The 13224-nt window shown below is 39.1% G+C and overlaps 1 protein-coding gene across 1 annotated transcript in view; it reads right to left on the reverse strand.

The window, feature by feature from the left end:
• Window positions 1-13222, reverse strand: part of ORC1 (origin recognition complex subunit 1) — a 32646-nt gene extending 19424 nt beyond the window's left edge. The window contains exons 1-6 of the mRNA XM_090269461.1: window positions 13155-13222; window positions 9228-9328; window positions 6931-7030; window positions 6174-6301; window positions 4366-4544; window positions 2899-3217 (exon numbers count right to left, since the gene is read on the reverse strand). Of these exons, the coding sequence (XP_090125587.1) occupies window positions 2899-3217; window positions 4366-4544; window positions 6174-6301; window positions 6931-7025 (721 nt within the window). The 5' untranslated portion in view covers window positions 7026-7030; window positions 9228-9328; window positions 13155-13222. The remainder of the gene's footprint in view (window positions 1-2898; window positions 3218-4365; window positions 4545-6173; window positions 6302-6930; window positions 7031-9227; window positions 9329-13154) is intronic.
• Between the last annotated feature and the right edge of the window lie 2 nt (window positions 13223-13224).

Raw genomic sequence — 13224 nt, forward strand, 5'->3', positions numbered from 1 at the left:
GCCAGGTGCTTGGAGGAAACCAAAGTTGAATGAGACAATCCTGGTTCTCCACTGCAAGACACTCCAGTCAAACGTGGGAAATAATACACATAGATGCCTATAACATCAAGTAAAATAACTGTCCTAAAGCACCTAAGTGCTAACAAGGATGGCTTTTCAGATAGAACATGAAAGAAAGGCACAATTTCAACAGCACTGAAAAGGGAAGGAGGGGATTATATGAGAACAAATGAGATAGATGTGAGCTAAGACAATCAGGCAGGAAAGCACTGAGCAGAGTTCACTTTAGTCACAGCATATGTATGGCATGTGAGGAGTAGCTACAGATAAGACAAGAATCATCATCTAGTGCTTGCGTGTGAATGTTTACAGTGGCTTTCTTACAATCACCAAAAAACCAGAACAACACAAACATCCTTAAAATGGGGACAGATAAACTATGATGAATCAGAACGGAATACTAAGTAGCAATAAGAACAAATTCTTGACATATTCAACAACATGGATGAATCTCAAATGCATTATGCTAAGTTAAAGGAGTCAAGACTCAAAAGGCTACAGACAGTATGTGTCCATCTATATGCCATTCTGGAAAAGGCAAAACTACAGAAACAGGAAACAGATCAGTGGTTACTAGGAAGTGAGGGAAGGGCTGGTTGACTACAAAGGAACACAAGGGAATCTGGGGCTGAGGAAACCATTCTCTATCTGGATTAGATTGGTACTTACACATCTCTATGCGTTTGTAAAAACTTGTAGAACTATACACTATAAAGAAAAATTTTGCTGTATATAAATTATTCCTCAATAACCCTGACTTTAAATTGCTATCTAGGGTCGTATCTTACAGGTCATCTTTGAATATGAAGCAAAAATTATAAAATTTTGATAAATATGGGGACAACTCAGGTATCAATTAATATAAAAATGACCCAATATCCTGGTTTCCTTCATACCTCATTTTCCCATCTTTCTGTCAAAAACAATCATCTAAAATATTTTAATCATATCTTTCCTCCTCTAATTATGTAACTGGGTCAATTTCTCACTCTTTCAGTGTCCTGCAAAATCAACAATCAAAAAAATACTGCAATTATTTCTGAATGGTGATAGTACAGATTAGTTCTTTAATAATTTTTCTCCATTTCCCAAATGTTTATATACTTATATTCAGTTCCTAAGCACACACTGTCATAAGGATCTATCAAGAAGACACAAACAACTTGTACCTAACAGACTTGGCATGTAAGCAAAAAATTCAAAGGGACTACTAACACACAACAGGATAAAGCTCTTAGAATAGCCAGAGCGGCTTCCAGACACATTATGAGTGAAAAAGGAAAGATGGAAAAGAATATATCCAGTATGCTATCCTACTGAATAAAACAGTGGAAAATAAAACTATACACACATTTGTATGTATGTATGTGTGTATATGTGTATGTATGTTTGTATGTATCTGATTTTTGCAAAAAAATAAAGTAAAATAAAATAACCACAAACTAATAAAACTGATAACTACAAAATATGATAGAAACAGGATGTGAGGGTAAAGAAAGAAAAGAGTTTCTCTGAATATGCTTGTTTTAAATAGTTTTGACTCTTTAACCATGTTAACATTTTATATGTCTGAAAAAATAAATCAGAAATGGGAAAAGCCCTAAAAATAAACAGAATGAAAGAACCTAACCTTATATCACCAATAATATAAATGTCAGATGAAAAAATCTAATCAACTTTACTTCCTCAGTGGAATATATTCTGAAGGCATAAAGCAAGACAAATAAATTTTTAACTTTTACTTGGTCAGTGTACTGCTGGTAGTAGTATTAGTATAACTACTGTGAAACTCCCTCGTGTGTATCAGGCTTGCTCCTGGGAACCAGGGCTCTTCTTCCTGAAGAAGTGACACATTTATGGATTATGGGAAGAAGGGAAAGAGCACTGTGGTCTATGAACTAGTCAGTATGATTTCAAGAATTTTAAAATAAATGTTTCTTAACTCTTCCACTAGGGATCTAAAAGCAATGTCACCTTAGTAGCAGAGATCTTGAAGAAACAGCTCATTACAAAACTCAGGATCACTAATCACAGAGAAATACAACAACGACATACCATCTCACCCCTATTACGATGGCTACTATCAAAAACAAAAAATAACAAGTGTTGAGAAGGAGGTGGAGAAATTGGTACCCTTGTTCAGAGGTGGTGAGAATATAAAATGGCATAGCTGCTGTGGAAAACAGTATGGTGGTTCCTCAAAATATTAAAAACAGAATTATCATATAATCCAGCAATTCCACTTCTGTGTATATACCCAAAATGAAATCAGGAATTCAAGCAGATATCTGTATTCATAGCAGCTTTAGTCACAATAGCCAAAAGGTGGAAGCAACCCAATGTCCATTCACAGACAAACGGATAAATAAAATGTGGTAAGTACATACATACAATGGAATATTTATTTCAGCTATAAAAAGACAGGAAATTTTGACACATAATACAACATGGATAAATCCTGAGGACATTATGCTAACTTAAATAAACTGGTCAGAAAAGGACAAATATTGTACGATTCCTCTATATAAAGTATCTTGAGTGGTCAAATCCAGAGACAGAAAGTAGAATGGTGGCTGACAAAGGATGGGGGAATGAGAAGTTATCGTTTAATGGCTGGAAGATGGTGATGGCTGTCCAGCAATGTGAATATATTTAATGTCACTAAACTGTGTACTTAAAATAGATTAAAACAGTGAATTTTCTGTTATAGATATTTCAACATGTGTCCAATCAGTACCTGGCCCACTGCTGCACTAACTTAATACTGTAGTATGAATTAATATTTTATCATATTCCTTTAGCCTCAGTGTTGCCCATTGTGACCTATTCCACACTTACCGCCAAGCTCCAGCCTCTTCCTTGCCCTTGGGGTAACAGGATGGGTAGGAGTTTGGTGAGATTTGGAGGTGGAGTGCCTCGATTCAATCCTTTTGACCACATGCTCTGCTGTGGTCCAGGAAGGGCTTTCTGTGCTGTTGGTCTTGCCTTCTGTGGGCTTCCAGCATCTAGGACTGCCTTCCTGTAGCTTATCCAGCTCTGCGAATAGCTCTGAGGATAGTGGTCTAAAGTTCTTCTCATTCCAAGATAGTTTCACAAAGAGTGTCTTCTCATTTTTCAGATCCATCGGTAACACTTCATCCGGAGCTAAAGCTACCACCTGAATTTGGGAAATATAGTTAAATAGGAAGCAATGAGGCCCAAAATAGCTAAGAAATGCCCCATGGGAATGATGATTAGAAAGCATTTAAGTCTGCATCCTTACTTGGAACGTTACTTTTCCAAACTGAAGAGGCACCACAACAGCATAACACATTTTTACAGACTTCTCCTCGCTGATATTCATACCTCATGCTGCTTTCTTTTCCAGGCCATTCTGTTCAGCCATGCCAAACTTCCCTACTAAAACTTCTCTAAGAAAGCTCCACTGCTCAACAGTCTATAACGGCTCCTCACTATAGACAGATCAGATTTCTTAAACTGATTTTCAGTGCCTTCTAAGGTCTGGTTCCATTTTACCTCCCGAGTGCTCAATACTCTTCAAAACGGCTTTCCATCACTAGGTGAGCTTGGCTTGTCACAGTCCTGCTCATTCTCACCATCGTGCTCCTGCCTAAACACCCGCTTCCTCTCTGCTTTTACAAATCTACCCATCTTGCTGCTCCAACATATACATCTGGCTTTCACTCATTCACTCTGGGCCCATAGATTGGAAAACTCTGATTATAGGCACACCAGTCCCAAAGTCTTTCTGCACTACCATGAAACCAACCACTGAATCACCATGAGACCACACTTCACACCACGATCGAATCTCATTTTGGGCCTGAAGTAGCTCAAGGAATAGCACATATTTTAATCTCCTAACCAGTGTCTCAGTTCAGCCTACAGCTCACTGGAACCTGATTTATCACAAATTTGCCTGTAGTAACTAGCACTCTTTGTACTGATTTACTGAAGGTAAGGTCCTCATTTAAGCAAGTATATTCGACCTCTCAAAATGCTTAATGCCTACCACAATCATAGCTAAATATAATTTCCCACTGAGGTACATTTGCTAATTTCTGCTCATCCCTCAGGTCACAACGTACATGTCACTTCCTCCAGGAGGCTCCTAACACATGATAAGAGCTCTCAATACATATCTGTCGAGATGAAGTAGGCAGACGAGCAGAGAAGATGACAAACAGCAAAAAATTCATTTCCGTGGGGTAAACTGGAGTCAGCAATAATCCTTAAGGTCTTGCAGTTTGGGAGGCAGACAGAAATAAGCTCCAGGACAGCACTGAGAACCCAGGCATCACCTACCCGCACAGAGCCAATGATGGTCTCGGCATCGATGTTGCTGTCACAGGCAGGGTAATCATACCAGAATATCTCCTGTGCATCAGGCTTCCGACCCAGCAAACGCTGTTTACCGACAGGGATTTCACAGAATCGGATAAACCACTGTACTCGAGCACGTTTCTTGAAATGAGGTTCAGAATCTGGGAGGGTTAGGTGGAAAAGGGAAGGTTAAGAAAATGTGAGAAGATTTTCAGTACTTCCTATGTGTCAGACACTATGCTAAGCACTTGATAATACTTGATTAACATATTATTTTAATCCTCATAATAACCCCACAAGGTAGGGGCTATGGTTATCTCCCTTATACAGGTGAAGTAATTAAGTTACAGGGACCTTAAATAACTTGTCAATGGCCCCAAGACCAAGCAGCAGTAATGTGACTCAACCCAGGACTACCCCCTCCCCCATGTTCTCTCCACTTTGCTCCACTTCCTAATGGGGGCTTCCCATCCTCAAAAAGATTACAAAAGGAATTTGGAAGGAGCAATTCTAATCAAGGGCACTGAACAAACGTTATAAATAAGTGATTATAAAGAAACCATCAAACAGCAGAAAAATAAAAATCCTGGCAAGAATCCGAGTATCAGCTACTGAGATGACTTCTGGCAAACATATGCCTGCAATCTTCCATTCTATCATTGTATTAGACCATTAGTATCACTCCATACCAGCATTAGCTCCAAGTAAAAGGACATACACGGTAGTGCCATCATCATCATTGGTTCTTCTCCTTCTTAGCTCTTTTCAGAGAAAGACTGAAGCACCACACAAGGATTCTAAAATCCGTACACAAGGGCCCATGCTACAAATTCAGAAGTCCAGAATGCTGAGGTGCTCCCCCTAGCGGATATTAGTTTGATGAGGTTTTCCTCTGTACTTGTCAAATAGCCTTCCATCTTACGGGATGTAAAAACTTGATCCACCCACTCTTATCAATTCCTTCTTTCAGGCATACAATCTGCCACAGGACTAAATACCTCTCATTCTCTTCTAGCTCTTAGAAGAGGCAGTTCTGTGTAGTTTCAAATTCTTCTGAGTCCTCCTTTTGGAGCTCTCCCCAATTCCTACCTTTTTGTGTTCTTCTCTGCTTTGCAGAGTTAAAGGCCCAGAGAATCAGCTGAAGCAATGCCCACAGACTTGCAGGCTCTGGTTAACATTCCTTTCCCTTTTTCTCTTCCAATTTTAGGGGAAGAAGTGGCTTTCTGCACTTACTGATCTCCAGGAAACAATATTTTTGTTCCTCCAGCCTTTTCAACATTTATACGCAAGTCCCTCTGGGTAAAATACCTACTAAAGTGTTTTTATTTTATTCACTAAATATCAACTCATACCAATCCAATTTACCTCCTCTCTCATTAAGAATCTGAATTTGCAAAATTCCTTACTAACTTCCTCATGCCAAAATTAAAGGACAAGTCTCTATCATAGAGCAAATCACCTATTTTTTTCTTCCCCCTTCTTCCTGAACTTATCCTGCTCTATTCCAAAAATCCTGCCTTATTGGCCATCCTTACCTAGTCATAAAAATAACTGAAAAGCTAAATTCTGAGCCCCTCCCCAACCTCCTTTTATCCAATACTGCTCTAGTGAGTAAAGAAGTTCACTGGATGGAAGAGGGTATAGCCAGTGCTAAAGTGGCCCCACCTCAGAACAGGGTTCACAGCCTATGTGCTGCTGTGAACAGAGAATCAGCAACTGCTCCTCTTCCCTTCTAGCGCTTCCCAATTATTCATGACAAGGAATGGTTTTCATTCCAACCCAAAACTCACCATCTTCAAACAGCTCAATCAGTTTAGCAACATATGGATTTTCATCATCATCCCCTTCAATCAATACAAACTGTCCAGCCTGGATGTGACTCTCAGCAGAACAACCTTCTGATGTTACACTCATTTCTCTAGGAAGTAAAAGGAAAACATGTTGAAAATTACTTAGGGTGGGCCAAGCTCTTCAGACCCTCTGGGCAAAAAACAAAGTGCTGCTCTCCAACTGGAAAATCCCTTACATAGTTTCTCTCTGCTGACCAATTCTCCTAATAGGAAACCAAATCACCCAGTTCTATGTAAGAGTAGACAAAATGGGTTGAATAAATTGTTTTAGCATGAATGATTAATCTAGAAGCCTTAATATGAACCCTACTTCTCTCCATTATTAACAAAGAACAATGGCTTCCAAAGGCATGAAAGTTGCCCAACAGCAATATCAAATTAATCAGGGATCTCTAGGGCTGGCAGGAAATAACAACATCCAATCCTACCCTGATATCATGCAGAATTACAGAGAAGCCACCTAAAATAGATATGACATTACCACACACATCAAATTTATTAACCTGACAATGTCTTCCTTTATCACTAATTGCTATATTTATGCTACCATCTTCTTGCAAACGAGACGTCTGCTTACAATCAATTCATAATTACTGTCCCTCAGTCCTCATTCTGTAGTAACTAGAACAGGCTAGATATAAGTTATTAACAGTTTAGCCTGGAGAAGTTCTATTTCCAGGACAACCAGATCACTCACTTGTAGGTGTGGTAGTGTAGTTTTCGATCGAACAATGGGTTCCCAACCCATGAATAAGTCTGTCTGGTCTTCAGCCTTGTAGGGCAGTATGCCATAGCTCCTGTGTAAAAGTCATTAACTCAGAGTTAGCATGACAATGCTTTGATGAATTACAGGACACAATCCCTGCCTTCAGTGAGTTCAACTTTCTTTTCTGCCCCAGCAATACTCCTACACATTTTAGACTTAGAAAACGGTTTTGTTTTGTTTTGTTTTTTTGAGGAAAAAGTCAAGCTCTATGAAGATTAAGCAGAAGCAATTTAGAATCATCCATGTATATCTTATACCATGCCTATCTCTTCCTATCCAGGGAAACAGGAGGGTCAATATGTACGAAATGAAACTACAATTTAAATGTTTAGAAGTACTTACTAGGTACAAGGTAGTGACAGAAACGAAATATCTAACAACTTGAAACCAAAATACAGTAATACAGCAGTTGGTTTTAAGTGTCTTTGTAACACTTAAAATCTAGAAAGGGATAAACTATAAATGCACTAAATGACAACTACTAGTGCAAAGAGCCAAGGAAAGAGCCCTCAGATAGACTACTGCAAGTCAGAGGACCAGGTCCTGTGGCTATTCAGGGAAGGGCTTCCTACATGGGTTTCCTGAACTGGATATTGAATAATAAGCAGATATTAATAAGATGGAATGAAATGAGGGATTCCTAGAGATGGAGGCAAAAATATGCAAGCGGTATCTGGGGGAACAACAATGGGTTTTATTAAGTGTATTATTCCACTTAAAGAAAAAAAAAGTGTCATTTCCCTGACTGGTATGGTTCGGTTGGTTGGGTGTTGTCCCGCAAAATGCAAGGTCACCAGTTTGATTCCCGGTCAGGGCACATAGGAGAGGCAACTGATCGATGTTACTCTTTCACATTGAGTTTCTCTCCCTCTATTTCTCCCTCCCATCCCAGCTCTCTAAAAAAAGTAATAATAATAATAATAACTTTTTTTTAAGGTGTCACTAACCTATATTGCTTTGACAGTTGTTAGGGGTATTAATCTTTGCAACAAACAGGTCCTAGATATAAGTATGTATTTTGAATAGCTGAAAAGAAAAGCTTGTATTAAAGTACAGGGGGGGGAAAAAAGACACTTTTGAAATGAAAAATCCAAATATATATGCCAATCTTCTTTAAAATTGGGAAACTGCGATCTATTGTCCTAATAATAATGCCAACCTATTATCTTAAGTTTAAGTAATTAAGAAAATAAACTTTATATAAATATCTAACCACTATGCTGTATACCTAAACTAATATAATTGACAACTAATAAATGAAAGAAATACAGAGAGAAAGAAGGAAAGAAGGAAAGAAAGGAAGGAAGGAAAGAAGGAACAAAGGAAGGAAGAAAGAAAGAGAGAAAGAAAGAAAAAAAGAAAAAGAAAACAGAAGCCTTTCCTCTAAATTCAATGCTTTCTAATGGAGCTACAATCTGACAAAATGGAGGTACAAAATTATTTTTTTAATTCAGTCTGACAAAATTACTCCGAAGTAGAAACCAGTAATTGCAGTTTATGTTAAAAACAACAGAATTAGAATAGTATTTTAACATCCTGATTAAACAAGCTCGCTTCCTAAAGTTCAGTAGCATTATGTCCTCTTACATAATACTTGGGAACATTTTGATCAATAAGGTTTTCTACTTCTTTTCTTTTTTTGACTGATTAAGGTTTTTTACTTAAAAAAAATGTTTTATTACCCTGGCTGGTGTGGCTCAGTGGATTGAGTGTCGGCCTGTGAACCAAGTGTCGCTGGTTCGAGTCCCAGTCAGGGCCCCTAACTAAATTGCACAACAGGTCCCCAGTAGGGGGCGCGAGTGAGAGGCAACTACACAGTGATGTTTCTCTCCCTCTCTTTCTCCTTTCCCCTCTCTCTAAAAATAAACAAACAAATAAATTATTATTTTTTAAAGTAAAAAAATGTTTTATTTGTTTTTAGAGGGAGGGGGAGGGAGGGAGAAAGAGAGGGAGAGAAACACTGATGTGAGAGAGAAACATCGATCAGTTGCCTCTCATAGGTGCCTGACCAGGGACCAAACCGCAACCCAGGCATGCCAGCAACTTTTTGCTTTGCAGGACAACACCCAACCAAACTGGGCCATACCGGTCAGCGCTAAAACTTTTAGCCCTGGATGATGTGGCTCATTGGATTGAGCGCTGGCCTGGGAACTGATTATATGAATCCATATTAATAAAAGTGTTTGACTCTTAATAAATGTTCAAGAAAATATGTAACACTAGCTTACCTTCAATATATGTTTCTTTGAATGGATGAAGTAACACAGAGTTGTCAGATGCAAACTTGGAACTTTTCACCTTTCCACAATGAATCAGGCAAAACAGGTTACTGAAATACAAAAGATGCAAGTAAATCACATTATTCCTAAGCTCTGTCATTAAAAAAATTGGAGCATTACCAAGAGTGCTTTACAGCAAACTGGTATCTCTCAACAAACTTTCTACAAATCTTAAATAACCTAACTATAGGAAAAATGGTCTGATTTGACACTTTGTCTATGACATTTGATTGCACTGGCACAAAGATCTCATTTTTCACATCAAAAATTAGCATACAGAAGGACCATCTCCATACTAATAAGGTACTTGCCTACAAAAGGCATTAAATCTATACTCTCAACTCTTTTAAATCCATACCACGTTTTAGCTTACTTAAAGTAGGTGTCCTTCAAAACCAAATCAAGATAGAATTTAACATTGTTTTTCCTAGGAGATCATGAGCTGTGTTCAATGAGACTTGTACAGTAGTTACACTTATGCTTAAGGAATATATTTGAAGACCCCTGGCGGATGCCAGAAACTGTGGATAGCCAACCGTATACATATATACTGTTTTTTTCTCTCTCTCTCTCTCTCTATATATACACACATATGATAAAGTTTAATTTATAAATGAGGCACAGAAAAAATTAACAATAAAATAGAACAATATACTGTAACATAAGTTATATGAGTGTGGTCTTCCTCTCTCTCTGAAGTATCTGATAACCAATGTGATTAATGATCTGGCTAACATATGGGTAGTGTATACAGCCTGGATATGTTGGACAAAGTATGAGTCAAGTCCTGGGCAGAACAGAGCACGGTAGTACAAAACTTCATTATGCTACTTAGTACGACATGCAATTTAAAACGTAAATTTGTATTTCTGTAATTTTCCATTTAATATTTTCAGACTGCAGTTGAAGTAGGTAACTGAAACCCTGGAAAGTAAAATGGCAGATAAGGGGGGAATACTGTATAGGTATGTATGTGTACAACTGTGGGTGGTTCACCCTAGGCTCGATAAGGAGAGGTACAGGAAAGAAGACTACCTGGGCCTGGACTACATAACCTGTCTCACCTGGGTCTATCACTGTTCCAGGCCTGCTGTTAGTGCCCACAAACTTAAGTAGTTGCTATTCTCTCTTCTTGCGAATCTTTGCAGGGATGGCTCAGGTCTCAGCTGCAATGAAACTTGCTCAGAGGCCTTCACCCATACACAATGGGAAGTTACCTACCCTGTCCTTTGTACTGCCCCTCAAGAGTCACGTTCCATTACACCACCACCTTATTACCAAAGCAATAACCAATATATTACTTTCTTATTTAGCATTTCCCACATTCGAATATTGACTTTCAAAAGGGTAGAGATCTTGGGAACTTGTCTATCTTGTTCATAACCTCACACCCAGGGCCTTGGTTAGGACTTGACACACAGGTGAATGAACAAATGAATGAGCAAAAATGATTAGGGTAATACCTAGTGTGGTAAGGACGTAGAGCAGCCAGAATTCTCATACACTCCTGGAAGGCATGTGAATTGCCACAATCACTTTGGAAATTAAGCATTATCTACTAAGTCTGAACATATGTATAGCCTATGACCCAACAATTCCAATACGACATACTCAAAAGAAAAAACATACCTATTATCCAAAAACATTGGTCAGAATATTCACAGCAGCTTTATAAAGAATGAAATTAAGCCAAGTACAACTGCACATAAAGTGGGAAAAATCTCTCAAAATAACAATAAAGAAACCAGACATCAAGAGAATACATACTATATTGAATCCATTTATATAACATTCAAAAACGGGTAAAAGTAACCTCTGGTGTTAGAAGGCTGAATAGAGGGTAACTTAGGTAACTGAAAGGGAACATAAATGGGAGTTTCTGGGAGGCTGGTCATGTTTCTTGATCGAGATGCTAGTTACATGGACATGTTCTCTAAGAAAACTCATTGATATGCTACTTCTAAAACTGGCAGATTAACTGAAAGGGATTTAAAATAAACATTCAAACCATAAAAACTCAGAGCTGCATATTTATGATTTGTGCACTTTTCTGTATATATGTTATCTTTCACTGAAAAGTTCAAAAAAATTAGCAGGAGTCCTTCTGAAGAGGCAGCATGAGGTAATCAATCATAGGTGTCAGGCCTCTGTGCTATTACCCAACTTTCTTACCCTTGACCCAGCATTTGATCTCATCCACCATCAACACAAAGATTCCCCAAGGGTCATGAATGGGGTGAAACAGGAGACAAAGACTCTGGCTTCTAGAAGATACCCACTGCAGGTTCTCAGTGTTTCAGATAGCAGAAATCTGGAACATACACACCACCCAGTCCAGGGGTCACACCCAAGGAAAACTGACAGGGAAGTTCCAGTAAAAATAATGATAGCAGATATTTCTTGAGACAATGACAGTGGAGCCAAAACTCTTGATATATTTATCTCATTTAGTCCTCACAATAATCCTAGAACAATGTTAGAACATAGTACCAACTGCATAGTAGGCTCTTAATAATAAATATTTACTGAGTGAAAGATAAGACATTATTATCACTTCAAGACAGTAACTTATCCAAGTGTATACAGGATGGCACAGCCTTAATTCAAACCACAAGCAGCCAGAGTCCAATGACTTTGCTGTATGTGAAAGTAGATAATATTAAATATACACCCAAGAAAGCTTACTTCTGGTGTGCTTATTCCAATAGGTCAGGCTTCCCAGACACTGACTGAGAGGTCAGATGGGTCTAGGTTTCTCCTTATCCATAAGATGGAACAATAGAACCTTCATTTTATTCACCCATTGTGTGCCAGGCACTGTTCTAGGGTTACTGAGGATTAAGTGAGAAAATGCAAAATGATAAATTCACTCCATTACTTCCTTTAATCCCTTGCTCTATTTGCAAGGGACAGTGGTTCTTGTATTTTTTTTAATGCTAATTTGATGAATGAGACTCACATACAATTCACATTAAATTTTGCATTCAATTTTAGGAATTCATAAGCCTTTTAGAGTCCACATATTGCCCTCTGTTATGGTTAAGAACTACTGCAGGGGAACTTGGTACACCATGTTATCACATCAGAAACCTCCAGTGGCATTCCCAAGCATCCATTACAGCAGGGAAGAGGGTACCGTTTTTACAGACAACTAAAATCGAAAACTGACATTTAATTGTTGCATTTTCACAAATAAACCAGGATTAGAATCTCGCCATCTCATGCCTGTAAAGCCAGTGCTTTTTCCAATTGTCAAGACAGAAGGCCCCTCTATTCTAGAATTACAGGAAGTAGAAGAGGTCCCATTAGATCTCTCCTGGAAAGAAACCCAGCAGTTAAGAGCAGCTCAACCGGCGTGGGGGGTCGGGGGAGCGACCTAGACAAGTTTCTCAGCGCAATTGCCACACCTGTAAAGTGGTGTTCCTACTTTCCTGTGGTGCTTGCTGCACTATGGCTCAACGGCGGAAAAGATGCACTGCTTCAAATAAGCACTCTAGATAGAAGGGATGGTTGAGATCATTACTTAAGAGTCTCAGTGCGCTGAGGGCAGGAATGCTCATGCTTCCGGCTTCACCACTGCAAACTCGCAACCCCTGGCGACGCGGGAAGCCTTTTAGCAATCGGGATGTGGGAAAGGAACGCTTATAACGGGCTTAGAACCATGCCTGGCACTTAATAGCCGCTTAGTAATATCTGCTGAATTAATCAATGACTGAGAGTATCTACAAAAAACTTCCTCAGTCCCCGCGGCTCAGGTCCCCTTCCAACCCGAGGGACGCCACACTCGCGGGGGACGAAGCTTCCCGAAGCTATGAGCAAGCTCTCCACTTCCCACCGTCTCCGCTTCAAGGGCTCGTGGAGCCGAGTAATTCTCACCTGCACCAGCTGGACTCCTCTTGCAGCCAAGGGGCCGCACGCTGGAGCAGAAACAGGATGCCAGCTAGGA

This window comes from Furipterus horrens, unplaced genomic scaffold, assembly GCF_987537825.1.
Source record: "Furipterus horrens unplaced genomic scaffold, mFurHor1.1.pri manual_scaffold_3, whole genome shotgun sequence".
In the NCBI taxonomy this organism is placed as follows: Eukaryota; Metazoa; Chordata; class Mammalia; order Chiroptera; family Furipteridae; genus Furipterus; species Furipterus horrens.